Source organism: Mycteria americana, chromosome 3 (genome assembly GCF_035582795.1).
Source record: "Mycteria americana isolate JAX WOST 10 ecotype Jacksonville Zoo and Gardens chromosome 3, USCA_MyAme_1.0, whole genome shotgun sequence".
In the NCBI taxonomy this organism is placed as follows: domain Eukaryota; kingdom Metazoa; phylum Chordata; class Aves; order Ciconiiformes; family Ciconiidae; genus Mycteria; species Mycteria americana.
Genome location: NC_134367.1, coordinates 92100893 through 92115165, shown reverse-complemented (window position 1 = coordinate 92115165; position 14273 = coordinate 92100893). Strand labels below are relative to the sequence as shown.

General features: G+C 37.4%; 1 protein-coding gene across 3 annotated transcripts in view; it reads right to left on the bottom strand.

Annotated features, from left to right (window-relative positions):
• Positions 1 to 14273, bottom strand: part of CRIM1 (cysteine rich transmembrane BMP regulator 1) — a 201604-nt gene that overhangs the window by 17243 nt on the left and 170088 nt on the right. For all 3 annotated transcript variants that reach the window (XM_075496088.1, XM_075496090.1, XM_075496089.1), the window contains 2 exons: positions 8243 to 8364; positions 3947 to 4156 (listed from right to left, as the gene is read on the bottom strand). In XM_075496088.1, coding sequence (XP_075352203.1) covers positions 3947 to 4156; positions 8243 to 8364 — 332 coding nt within the window. The remainder of the gene's footprint in view (positions 1 to 3946; positions 4157 to 8242; positions 8365 to 14273) is intronic.

The window sequence follows — 14273 nt, the reverse complement described above, 5'->3', positions numbered from 1 at the left end:
TTGCTAACACAGAAGCTAGGTGACTAGTACCTTGAAAGCAGGAAAGATGTCAGACTGAGAAACCTATGCAGACACTGTATCTCAAAGGAATGGACACTACTGGGTAAGCAACTGCTTTTATACAAGAGACCAACATTGTTGGTGCTCAGAATCAAACACTGATTTCATCCACAAGAAATGTATAGTGTGAGAAGATAGGTACCGCTGATCTCATACTGATCTTTCTTCCACAAACTGAACATTAGGCTTATGAATGGATTTACCCAAATTCATCCTCCATATACAAAGTAACTAGCCACTGGTGCTGCTGAAAGACCAAAATTAACATTACTCTTCTTTGAATGCTCTGAGGTGTTCTGTATGGGTTAGGTAAATCAATACGCACAAGTATGCTGACAGTAGAGTGAAATGAGGAATGAGTCTTGGGGACCTAACAATAGAATTGCTGGAACTGGAACAACCATCCTACATTTTAAATTTTGAATCTTGAATGTTTATCTAATGCAAGACTGATGTGCTAACCTGTCCCCATCCCTATGAAGTCTACTATCCCCTACAATCATAAAATGGTTTGGGTTGGAAGGGACCTTAAAGATCATCTAGTTCCAATCCCCCTGCCAAGGTCAGAGACACCTTCCACTAGACCAGGCTGCTCAAGCCCCATCCAGCCTGGCCCTGAACACTTCCAGGGATGGGGCATCCACAACTTCTCTGGGCAACCTGTTCCAGTGCCTCACCACCCTCACAGTGAAGAATTTCTTCCTTATAGCTAATGTAAATCTACCCTCTTTCAGTCTAAAGCCATTACCCCTTGTCCTATCACTGCGTGCCCTTGTACAAAGTCCCTCTCCAGCTTTCTTGTAGGCCCCCTTCAGGTACTGGAAGGCTGCTATAAGGTCTCTCCAGAGCCTTCTGTTCTCCAGGCTGAACTACCCCAACTCTCTCAGCCTGTCTGCATAGGAGAGGTGCTCCGGCCCTCTGATCATCTTCGTGGCCCTCCTCTGGACTTGCTCCAACAAGTCCATGTCCTTCTTATGTTGGGACCCCAGAGCTGAATGCAGTACTCCAGCTGGGGTCTCATGAGAGCGCAGTAGAGGGGGAAAATCACCTCCCTCGACCTGCTGGTCACACTTCTTTTGATGCAGCCCAGGATACGGTTGGCTTTCTGGGCTGCAAGCGCACCTTGCTGGGTCATGGCTGAGCTTCTCATCAACCAAGACCCCAAAGTCCTTCTCCTCAGGGCTGCTCTCAATCCATTCTCCGCCCAGCCTGTATTTGTGCTTGGAATTGCCCTGACCCATGCGCAGGACCTTGCACTTGGCGTTGTTGAACTTCATGAGGTTCACACGGGCCCACCTCTCAAGCCTGTGAAGGTCCCTCTGGATGGCATCCCTTCCCTCCAGCATGTTGCCTGCACCACACAGCTTGGTGTTGTCAGCAAACTTGCTGAGGGTGGACTCAATCCCACTGTCCATGTCACTGACAAAAATGTTAAACAGTGCTGGTCCAAATACCGACCCCTGAGGAACACCACTCGTCACTGGTCTCCATTTGGACATTGAGCTGTTGGCCACAACTCTGAGTGCAACCATCCAGCCAATTCCTTATCCACCAAGTGGTCCATCTGTCAAATCCCTGTCTCTCCAATTTAGAGACAAGGACGTCATGTGGGACGGTATCAAATGCTTTGCACAAGTCCAGGTAGATGACGTCTGTTGCTCCTCCCTTATCCACCAATGCTGTAACCCCGTCGTAGAAGGCCACAAAATTTGTCAGGCACGACTTGCCCTTACCGAAGCCATGTTGGCTATCATCAATCACCTCCTTATTTTCCATGTGCCTTAGCAGTTTCCAGGAGGATCTGCTCCATGATCTTGCTGGGCACAGAGGTGAGACTGACTGGCCTGTAGTTCCCTGGGTCTTCCTTTTTTCCCTTTTTAAAATGGGGGTTATGTTTCCCCTTTTCCAGTCAGTGGGAACTTCACTGGACTGCCACAGCTTCTCAAATATGATGGATTGTGGCTTAGCAACTTCATCAGCCAGTTCCCTCAGGACCTGCAGATGCATCTCATCAGGTCCCATGGATTTGTGCAGCTTCAGGTTCCTTAGATGGTCTCAAACCTGATCTTCTCCTACGGTAGGCCATTCTTATAATACAATAATACACAAATCATTGTGAAAAGGTGAGTGACTACTGCAAGTACTCCAACAGTTCTGTGCAGCCCTGAATTCCAGCTAGTGTGAGTGGAAAATAACATCCCTGTCCAGTGACATAACTCCGGGACTACGATATGCTGTATTTATTATTTGCTGTTTGGCTGCTCCTCCTGGAACAATATTCACAACTGAATCTTTTCATTGTTGTTTTCTTATTTTTTTTCCACACTGAGGTTTCACAGGGGACAGAACTGTACTATTTAAGACAGACTGTGGATGTGTGTGTGCATGGGGATCTGGAGGAAAGAATGAAAATACCTGATGGGATGCATATGCACCAACACTGCATACTGCTGTGACAAAAATATGTCCTCCAAGCTGATAAAACACTAAGGTTCCCTTTAAAAATCTTATGATTTCTAAATTCCCTGTCAGACTAGCCAGATACTTGATAATGGAAGAGAAGAAAGCGAGCAAAGGATGGTGCCCATAGTGTGCATAACTGGTGGGAGTATCCTCCTTAGTGTTTCCATCTCAGCTAAAAATTTTATTAATGGTTGTCATTACTAAGATGCTAAGCACTAAGAGCTCGGCCTCAGTAACCACTGCTAAATTACTTAGTATTGAAAATAGCTCTGGCTCCATGAAAGCCAGTGCCAAAAGCAACACCATGGCTGGCCATGGAACCACAGTGCCAGTCTCGATACTGAGGGAAGGAGAGTGGTGGAGAATGAGAAAGGCTGAAAGGCAGACAGACCTTTTGGAGTCCTACATCTTTTTGGGGACTATGTTCTTCCAGTTACCACAAGGTGTTAACTGGATTGGAGATCACCATTTGTCTAAGTAATCTAAAGAGATTGGTTATCTTAGGTCCTAGGGAGGATACACTCTTCTCTGTCACTTTCAGAATGAGAATCTGGCTGCTTATTTTGCCCCTAGGATTTCCTGTTCTTTACAAAGAATTTGAAACAGTTCGTAATTGCTTATATCTTGCCAGTGCTGTCTTACCATTTTGCTATTTATAGTAGTATCATGAGCCTCATTGTTCCTCCTTGTAACATGACTTCCAATAGTCATAGACAATGTCACTGTATTACAAATTAATCTAATTAGCACATAAAATATTGTAGGAATCATTCTGAAGACAGAGGGCATTAATCGTATACTCTACCCACACTCTAACATCTTTCATAGATGTTTTTCATATTAACACTTATTATTAAAATTGTATTGGAATGCAACGTTAATTGTGCTTGGCCTTCCTACCTAAAGCATTAAAATAATCTTCTACTGCTGGTGGCACAGGAGCCTTCCCTCAGAACACTGAATCATAATGTTCAATTACTTAAGACGTGTTTAAATGTGTAGTCCTTTGAGGGGTTGTGAAACATAGATCAGGAGATTAATTTTAATAAAACTCCACTTCAAATAAAAAAAGAGAAAATGTAATGGCTTATTATAATATTTGCTGTTATAGGTAACAAAATTGTACATGAATATAAATTTGTTATTATAGCTAATAGAGACTACAAACTTCTAGTATAAAGATTTCAATGTGTCAAAAATTAATGTGTTAGGACCCAAAAACATGCATATGCTTTCAATATTTAAGTTCCCATTTTTCACATCTGAGGTCTTAACGAAAGCCCCTCATCATGTTGTATTTGGGCATAGACACCTTCATATATACCTATTACTGAATGATGCATGCAATTACTTTCCTGTATTAGGAAACAGAACACATGTGAAATGAAAACCAATTACAAAGCATATAGAAGCAGCATGTTACCTGGACATGATGGGCAACACTGCCCTGGATGTATGGTGGGGTTGCCACAATTAGGAACGGGGCAGGTGATCAAGGCACACATTTCCCGACCATTGTGACAGTAACACTCCCTGCAGCCATCATGCCAGCTCTCCTCGTTCTCATGTCGGCGCCCATCCATTGACAGGCAAGAGCCTGTTTTAACAGGAGGCATAAGAGAAGCAGTTGCCTCTGCACAAAATCAAAAGAAAAATGAAGTGTCCTGATAAGCATGTGTTGCTTAGGAAAAACACTACACCAACTTCATGCCTGGATTGCATTTATTTTTAAAGCACATATAAAACCAAGTCATTAATAATTCTATCATTTACGCTTAGAAATAAAGTAACAACACACATGAAACAATCAAAAGGTATATTGAAGGGGATGGTAGAAGGTAGTAGAATGCATTTCCTTGGAAAATATATTCCCTTCTTTCTGTTGCACCTATACTGTTTTTAATCATACAGAAATGCAGTACTGGCTAAATAATATAAGAAAAAATAAATGCAATAGAGGGAAATAGCAGAAAGCACGAAACATATTTAAAATGAAATATTTAAATATTACAGTGTATTAGATTATCTATAATACGAGTATCTGATAGCAAGTAGAATATAAAAGCATTTACAAGAGCTAAGGATGGTCTTACCATGAATGACAAAAAATTGCAAGCAAGTTCTAGCGAGGTCATGCTAGATACTGGAAATATTTCGTAAAACACTTACCTATGAGAAATCATTTGTTTACATTACTATGATAAATGAGATATTTGGAAGATAACTGCTCTGATGATTTTATCCCTCATTCCTAGCTTTTACTGAGATGAGAATACAGTAGCTTGGACTGCTGCATTACTTGCACTCAGCCAGAACACACAAGCAGTTGGTCTAGGGAGGATAAAGTCTCATTTGTATCTTAAGGGGTATTTAAGTGCTGCAGGATTCAGCCTTAATATATTCTTTGTTAATCAGCAGAGTGAATTTAGAGCCCAACACTCCCTCACCCACATCATTATGATGATGAAGGATTTAGGATCAGTTTGTCACTGAACTGACTTGTTTTCATCGGTATGTCAATCATGTTCTGCTGACACTTAATACAAATAACCTTACATATATGTAAGGTGCTTATTTCATTTTCTGTTTAAAAAAGGATGCAGTATGAAAAGTAGTAATGTTTATATGTAATTTTAGTAAGGGGTTTTTTTGTTGTTTTTTTTTTTTTTTTTTACTAACATGTTGTCAGCACTTCTTCAGCTGTGTCAGATCTATCAAAGGTGGTCTAAGAACCACAAGCAGATGGTACAAAGTTAGTCTGATACATGTTATCAGAGTAAGAACCCGATACACAGAAATTACATTAATATACCATTTTGTGAATTGAAAAGAAAAGCCATGGCATAGGATAAAATACTTCTCAAAACAGACTTCATCCTATTGCACGAACAGAAATACTATGAAAAAAATCTACATTCAGTTACTACACTTTTATACTTTAGCATCAGATTATATATTAATTCCTATTTGAATTAGTATCACTGGAATACTGTCCTACATTAAAATGATTACTGACGCACAAAAGTCTTAGATGGTAATACCCTTCCCCTTCATTAATAAAGTATCTGATGTAATAAAACTTTTTTTCCTGAAATATTCTAAAATATACTTCAAAATTTGGAGAAACAAACCAAGTATATAGGCAACTATTCAAAATTAACTTCACAAACTGAGATTGTTTTCACTTTTCAGTTTTTAATTAAAATTAGTACAAAAGAGAATACTTAAAGAAACCAAATGCCCAAATACAAAATGGGAATAACTGGATAACTAGACATGTGGTTGGAACGATCTGGGATTATAGTAGCTCACAAGTAAAAATGAGTCAGTAATGTGATACCACTGCAGAGAAGGCAAGTTCAATCTAAGACACAAGTACAGGAGCACTGTAAATTTAAATGCAGTACTACTATCTCTACTAGTTTGAAGTTTTTCCTACTGCTAAAGTACAATATCCAGTTTTTGAACTGTGATGAGACACCAAAATAACCAGGTTTATTTGACTTAGGGAAAAAAAAAAAAAAACAAACCCAGAAATGTTTAGGGAGCTCCAGTTGCAACCCCTTAAATATTGCAAGAATTCTAAATGGAATGGTGCTTAGCTGTTCCATGTCTGCTGTGCCTAGGACAAGAAGTAACTGGTTCAATTTGTAGAAAGGGAGGCAGAAATATTAGAAAATTTATTTTGAAATGTTACATATTGGTAACCAAAGGAAAATATTATTTTAGAGACGTTTTGCCTTTTTTTTTTTTTTTTTGAGAATGGAGATTCTTAATAAATTAAATCTTAGACAAACATCTGTCAAGGATTATCCAGATACACTCTATTTTATGCGAGGGCAGAGAAATGGACTCTCAGTTTTCCAGAGGACTACCTCAGCCCTGTACTTCTATGGTTCTACTTCTCTTAATCCTAGCATAAGCTATTTCTGGCAGAAGCCATTTAGAAAGTGGAGCTAATTCACACGCAGGGGATTTACCCATCCCTTCCTCTTAGTTAGGGATTTTGGGTCAAAATGTTAACAAGGACTCACAGCTCCCCCAGAACATACTGGTAATTGCTCTAATTATTCTTGGACAAGTTGCTAATGAATTTATGTTGAAGTGATACACTCATGGCTTGGTATCTTTATGATCCTGATAACAATAAGTACTACTTAGAGAGGGATCAAGTTATTTTCACTAAATATTTGCGCATGTTTTAAAATCCATCCTTGTTAAGGAAAGCACTTAAAAGTGTGCATACACATAATTAGTAATTGAAGAGTTGCATCTGTTTATAGTCCGGGATGCAATTATGGCACACCTAATTATAGCACACCTTGTGTTCTCTTAGAACACCTTGTTCCACCTTGAGAACGCCTTGAGAACAAGAACACCTTGTTCCATCACAGCATCACGACAATCAGGAGAAGTGTGTTGATTGTGAACATGGAGACAAATGACAAAATAAGTGATGAGAATTGTCTTGATGGGACTCCATTCAGCAGTTACCCTTTCTTACTTAATTTTTTAAAATTTTATTTCTAGTAAAAGTCATATATTGCAGCTTATGTCAGTGAAATCTCTCTCTACTTCTCATATCTGCAAGGTACATTTATAACATTTCATTTTTTTTTTTTTGCTAGAAGTCTTAAAGCTTTGTTATAATTGTCTGCAGTATATGATGTCACGTGGAGAAAATATAATGTCACATCCTTCTGATTTATCTGATTGCATGTTTGCCTTCAGCTATAGGAGAGTGACTTCAGGAACTCGTACACTTTCTTCCAGTCCCATGGTCCCATAGCTTGTCTTACTATATTTTATCATTTTTTAAAATGCAAAAGAAATAGAAGCTAAAAAAGTTAAGAATGGAGTCATTACACAAAACAATGGGAAAATATTCAAACTTACTTGGCTATTGCTAGAAATCAAAACACAGAAGTAAGAATCAAAGAAAATAAGCGTGAAAGAGCAGTTAGGATCAGAGAGAGCCTGAGCACAAATGAAAAGTTATAAAATACAACACATGGAGATGAGCAATGAAGGAGGTCTGATACCCAGACTAATACAAAACACAAACTGAAACTATCTTAAAAAAAGAGACATGTTAAGAGCAGCACAAAACTAAAGCAGACAACTAAAGAACATCTTATCTCAATCTCCACCTTGAACTTGGTGGTTACAAGTTTGGGATGTGGCACTTGTGAAATGTCTAGCTTAAGAGTACCCAGTCCTTTCTCCTGGGGTAAGCACTCTCTCTACTCATTTCTCCTCGAGACCGCCTGAAAAGTGTCTAAGAAACAGCACTCTAATTCTAGGTGGTATACACGGCATCTATCAAAAACAAAACTTGAGTTTGTAAAGAAAAGATGATGGTGAAGAAGCTAAGATGAACACTGCTACTGAAAAAAGCCCCCTCAGCTAGCTTATTTCTAGTGGTTACTTATTAAGAGCCTGATCTAATTTTTGTTAATGATAACAAATTGATTTTTGTGACTTTGTAATGAGACCTGAAAGTGGAGCTGAGGCTTTCTGTTGAAGACAAGATGAACACAGATAATAACAAACCCCTGCAAAACGATACACTCCTTTGAGCAAAGTTGAACTGACTCCCCCACCAGTTACCATATTTCAATTCTTACATATTCTGTGCAGTATTCCTTTTCTTTTGCTCTACCTTCCAGCTGCTTTGAAAACAAGTTGTAATTAGAGGTGATAATGCACTCGCACCTACCTCTGCACTTGCAGATAACACAGCCATGATTGTTCTGCTGGAAGCCCATCGGACAGATTTTACCACAAGGCAGGTCTGGGCATTTCTTACACCGACAGATTTCACAGCCATGCTTGTTCTTCCTAGAGGACCAAAATAATTTTTAAAAGGTCAGAGGGTCACTTTAAATATCTTCATGTCATGATCTTTAAAGCAAAAGCATTCCCTATATAAGTGACTGATCAAGTACAGAAAATTATCGTTAACTGTTTCTTAGGTTCAGCAGGTCTATGAGGTGGACAGCTCTCCATCCCTGGCACGTGCTCCCTCCACATGACTGGCAAAATGTCTGCATTTGGTACTTTCAAGCCATAGCAGATAATACAGACGTATGTGCTTGTGACTACTATTGATGATCAATTCTTTTTTCAAGTGAAAAAGTAGAAAGAATAACTACTAAAACTGTGAAGAAGTTGGAGGGGTAGGTAGGAATCTGTTATAATTACTGTGTTTTTATAACACAAATTACTGTTAACTTTTTTCCTCCAACAACAGGTAAAGTATGGTAGATTTCCTCTCTTGCATATTAAAACTACAGCGAGATTTCAGAAAACATTAAATAAGCAGACACAAAGCTTACTTGAAAACTGGCACGTGGAATGCCAATACCCAATATATAAAGTAGCAGACACAGAGTAACGTATTTTGAAAGAGAAAACCAGAGAACTTTTTAGCAGACAGAGTACAGAGAATCAAGAACACAAATGCTTCCAAAGCTTTCAGGTGAAGCTAGGCAGGAGTCTAGAGCACCACCTGACAGTATCTCTTCACAGCACCATAAACATGCTGCTTCTGAGAATCCTATACTGAATATTTGCTTGTCTTTTTTCAGGAAGACAGATAATACCATTCAAACTCCAGGCACAAGTGTACTATTTCCCTTCCCTCCTTAAAGAGATAAGAGTAACTTTCTGTGCCTTGCCAGGATACTGGGGGGGGGGGGGGGGGAGTTGTAATGAAGAAGTTCAAGACAAAGAGGGAAAAAACCCACCAATAAATGATTTTCATGAGTCTGCTGATAAATGTATTGCTCTAATGAGGTAACTCACTAAAATTAGGAAAAACATTTATTGGGAAACTCCCAATTTGATGGATCCCTCATTGAATACTACACCATTAAATGCACAACAGTTCCCCCCAAAACAAAGACAAGACATGGGAAGTTAAAGGAGAACATCTAGAGGGATAGAGAATAAATAAATTATGTAAATCTCTAGAAAGCCTGACTTCAAGCTCTAGAAAACTTTATTTAATTTTTAGTTAAAAGGCTGAGGAAAACAAGTCGTCACACAGTAGGATGGAGAATGGAAGACTTTCTGTCCTCCTATCCATCTATTTTTTCCTCCTTAATTTCTGTAACCACAGCCCTTTTAATATCAAAAAAATGCTTCTTTCCATTAATGTGTAGAGCTTCCAGAGAGTGAACTCTCTTGTGCAGTTTTTTTCAGACAATTGTGAAAAGGTTTTGGTTTCTTTAAAGGTGCACGAATTCAGATTTTCCAAGTGCTAACTTTTGACAGTCTTAAAAAAAAAAAATCACAAACATGATGATTATTAATTAACTTTTCACTGTCTAATATACTTTTAATACTTGCTTCTTTAGTCTCCTATTTGTGACCAAAGTTTTACATTAGAGTAGAGATTCGTCTTCCATTACATCCCATGCTTTTGATGGTCATAACAGGCTTGGAAGTCACATAAGGCTTGCTATTTTAGAAAAGAAACTGGCACGGTAGCAGTAAAGAACTGAACAGATGTACTATACAAGTGCAAATCTAAATAGTATTAGCACCAAAGTAAGATTTGAAGTGAAATGATCTTAAAATATTTCTTACCACAATTTTAGCCCTTTATACTACAAACTTACATACACAGTTATCTTTAAATGTTATTCATATCATTCAGTGCAATTATTCGTATATTTTGTAGACAGTGACAAGATTAGGATGCTCATTTCCAATGTTTGGGTTTTTTTTAAATTACAATAATCTTAAGACTTATTAAACACTCATCATTTAAAAATACCAGCCAAGCATTATGCATAATTAAATTACATTCTACACTTAAACCCAGAATTTAAATTGAACATTATTATCCGATTAGGTTGAAAAAGTTTAAATGTCAGGTTTTTTTCAGGTGTACAAAAATGCAATGGAAAGATCATCCCAAAGACAGGGTTCCTAAAACACTAGCATCAGCTTGAAATCAACTTGTTTTTAAAACATCTTTATTTTACTCCCAGCTACTATACTATGCCCATTAATATTTGCTGTCATTTCTAAAATGCTTTTGCTACATAGTTCACATAGATTTTCTAATAAAACTGTTTTATGCATGCTTTAGTTAAAAAAAAAAAGGAGAAAGAGAAGAGTGTGTTTCAGCTTGTCTAAGTACAGAAAGCACATACAGAAATACGTAATTTTCCTCTGTAGGTCGATATACTACATGAGTCATACATAGAGGCTAAAAATTACTACTCTTTACAACAAGCAGTGTAATTCTGTGAGAAGCTGAATATTATATTTTTTATAATGCCTTCTATTTGAAGATGAGCTGTGTGGTTCAGCGCTAGCCCATGGAGCAGTCCTGACCCTGCATGATGTTTTCACTGACCTCCCACAACTCCTCTGAAGGGGATATGGTACGACGGGGCAGACAGCATACCTTGGACTGGGGAGTGCCTGTGCAAACCATTAAATGGTCCAGATCTGATACTCTGTGAGTCAATGTCTGATCAAGGTGTCACTTTATCATGTCTAGGACTTCAAATGAATAGTTGCAAATTGCAAGATTCAATATTTATGCTTTTTAACTTTAACCTGTTTACAATTTTTCTTCCTTTTCACTAAATTCCAGATACTTTCCGTTTCTGAAGATCTGAGTTTCCATTTTGAAGCTTATTACTTGGTAGTTTTAGTCTTTCTCAAGGGTACAAAGTAAGCCTAGTAAATCTAAGAAATAAAGCCTGTCTTATTCTCTTCTTCAACATCATAAACCTTACTATTTTTCTAAATTTTTCCTACTCTTATATGACAGTATCACAGTTTCTTAGACTTTGGCTGCTTCCTCCACAAGTTTAGAAAATCACTTGAATTTGTATCCTTTAACAGATTATCCTTGACACATGATAGACACTGAAAAACACTTGCAGCAAGGACTAAGCATCTTTGTTTAAAGTGCTCTCGCAGCTCATGGACAATACTCATAGGACTTTTCCTATCCTTCTCAGAAACCGAGACATCCGTTCTTTATTACAGGAAACCATCCCAGGAAAATGAATGATTTGATTCATTTCTTTATATAAAGCTAGGCCCATCTATCTTTTTTCTCTTCAGTCTTCTTTAATTTTTATTCAGAAGAGTGAACTATTTCTGGGTGGACAGACAGCATTAATGAAAGCTTCAGGTATCTCCACACTGAAGATGATGGCATGGACACCTTCAGATTTCCCCATACAATCAGCTAGATTATTATCAACACATACCACAATTTTCTTAACAGTAATCATCTTATCTGCTTAGGCACAGGTACCAGCAGGATGATACTCACAGATCACACAAACTAAGGGACTCTGTAGGTCAAGAGGATTGCACTCACACACAGAAAATCAGTTTATTAAGGCACAAAGTATATTAGGCTCTATTCTTGGGTTCTTATCTTTCTCTGAAGACGTGAAAGTAGATTATGTAAAGGCATCACACTATATGATATGATAAGGCTAAATGGAAGACACACAACTAGAGAACAGCCTCAGCTTACAGAACGTAGACTGCTATGGTGCGTATCAAAAAGCAATGCTATGAGGACTTCAACAACCTAATGTCTGCCCCTCCATTTCTAGATGAGATTTAATTTACATGCTTTACAGTGAAGTAGAACTCTATATTCTATCCCCCTACTCTTAATGGAGGGAAATAAAATAAAATTTCAATTTCCAAATGGGGTATTAATACTAATTTCTAGAGATATCCCCTTTAGGGCCTTTCAGAATACTGCAGGCACATCTCACCTAAAGTGCAACAAGAAAAGGCCAATAGACTTATTTCAGATTTTTTGTTGTTGTTTTTTAAAAAGGTATTCTTGATGATTTATACTGGTGTGCCAGAGTATAACCCTTAACATCACAGGTCAAATTCATTGCAATCTGACTGTTATCCTCCAATTATACATAAGGATCTTCCTCATCTTTGTTTAAAACTTTCTTTAGAAAACCAGTTAAGTCACAGTTCATGAGAGAGAGAGACCATGAAAGTCAGACCTCTCAAACCAAGTAACAAGTTTCTGAATTAATCAAAGTTCATTAATTCATTAATTAATTCAGTTCACACGGAACAGCCTACTTCACTGCAAAGCTAACAATACTAAAAAGCAGCATAGAAGACAACAGCAAAGAGAAACCTTTGCTTAAGAAAAGAAAGTAAAAATCAGAAGTTGCAGAGTAAAAATATATGCAAGCATAAGTAAGGGGCGCATCTTTACTGAAAGCTAAGGAAGAGAACAGGACCAAAGAAAATACTATTCTTTTTAGCAGTTATACATGGTCTGGTCACTAATGAGGTAGACTTAAGAACATTACTGCCAGTCACACACACTGGGAGCACAGGTCTAGGAATGGAAATTTACTGTCTTCACTTATCTTAAAAGAATATTTGCTTTTTCCTGAAGATTCAGTATTTTGAAGGTAAAAAAATACTCAGTTCACCGCAGGTTATTAAGGTCTCTACTATGTTCTATTTAAAGTTATAAAAATACTGTCCACTTTCCTCTAAACAAAAATTACAGTTTTACAACCAAACCAAAGCTGCTTATTATGTGGAAGTGAGTATTTCTCCCTGAATCCATGTTATTGGGAAAGGTATTGTACAATAAACTAAAAGAATGTAACAGTAAACTTAATATATTTACACAAACCCAACACATTAATAGTAAATGACTTTGGTCAGTATAGTTCAGAACAATCCTTATAAGCAGTAGAAAACCATTTTTAACACTTCAGTGTGACATTTACATTGGGACTGCCAGTGAAGAAAACCAGTAGTAGTGAACTGAACGAAACCAAAAGGAGAAACAAACTTGACTGCTTTAGATACTGCAGAAAAGTCAAAGAATAGAGTTAGCTGGAATGGAAATAAACACCTAGACCTTGGTTCATTAATATAGTCAAGCTATTTCTGTGTAAGTCCAAAAAGGGAATGACAAAAGACATTAAATAGACCTTATTTAATGGTTTTCTCATATTATAACTTTTGAATAGGCTAAAGGAAATGGCCTTGAAAATAATAATTTATTTATGCACTTGTAATATTAAAATTAGAAAAAGCTTCTCCTGTTCCAAGCTGAATGATATTCAATCACACTGAGTAAACAGTAAAAAATTTAGTAGTTCATACCAACTGTCTCTGCTGTTATGCAAACACATGCATGCACACACTCCTTGGGCATGTGGATGAAAAAAGTATTCTCATATTCTGTCCTGATAGCTTTAAGTTATCAACCCTCCTACAGACAATAAATTAAGAGCTACAATATGGACGAAGTATAAACCCCAAGATCTAACAGCCTTAGTGTGCCCTTTAAATATCACATTAGATTAATCCGCTGAGTTTATAAACCAATTTGAAAAATAACCAGTAACTGAGTATTGTTAATGGAAATTAGTTTTTAAAACACAAAGATAAAACAGAAATAAAAAGAAATGTTCAGATACACAGTCTGGAGACTGCTGAGCTCACATCCTGTACTTGCTACTGAAGACGCTTTATGTATCGCAAACAAAAAAGATGACTTCCATCTTCGTTGCAAATAGCAATGAAATATATTCTGATGGCCATTATTCAGAATTTTTCTCTCTTCTGTGCCAAAGTTCAAAATGAAATATAAGCTAGCACAAATTATTTCAATGCCTGTTGAGAAATGGTTATACCATATGAGGACTATATGGCAATTTCCAGTAAATGCTTCAATATAGTTGTAAGTTGTATTCCTTTATTGC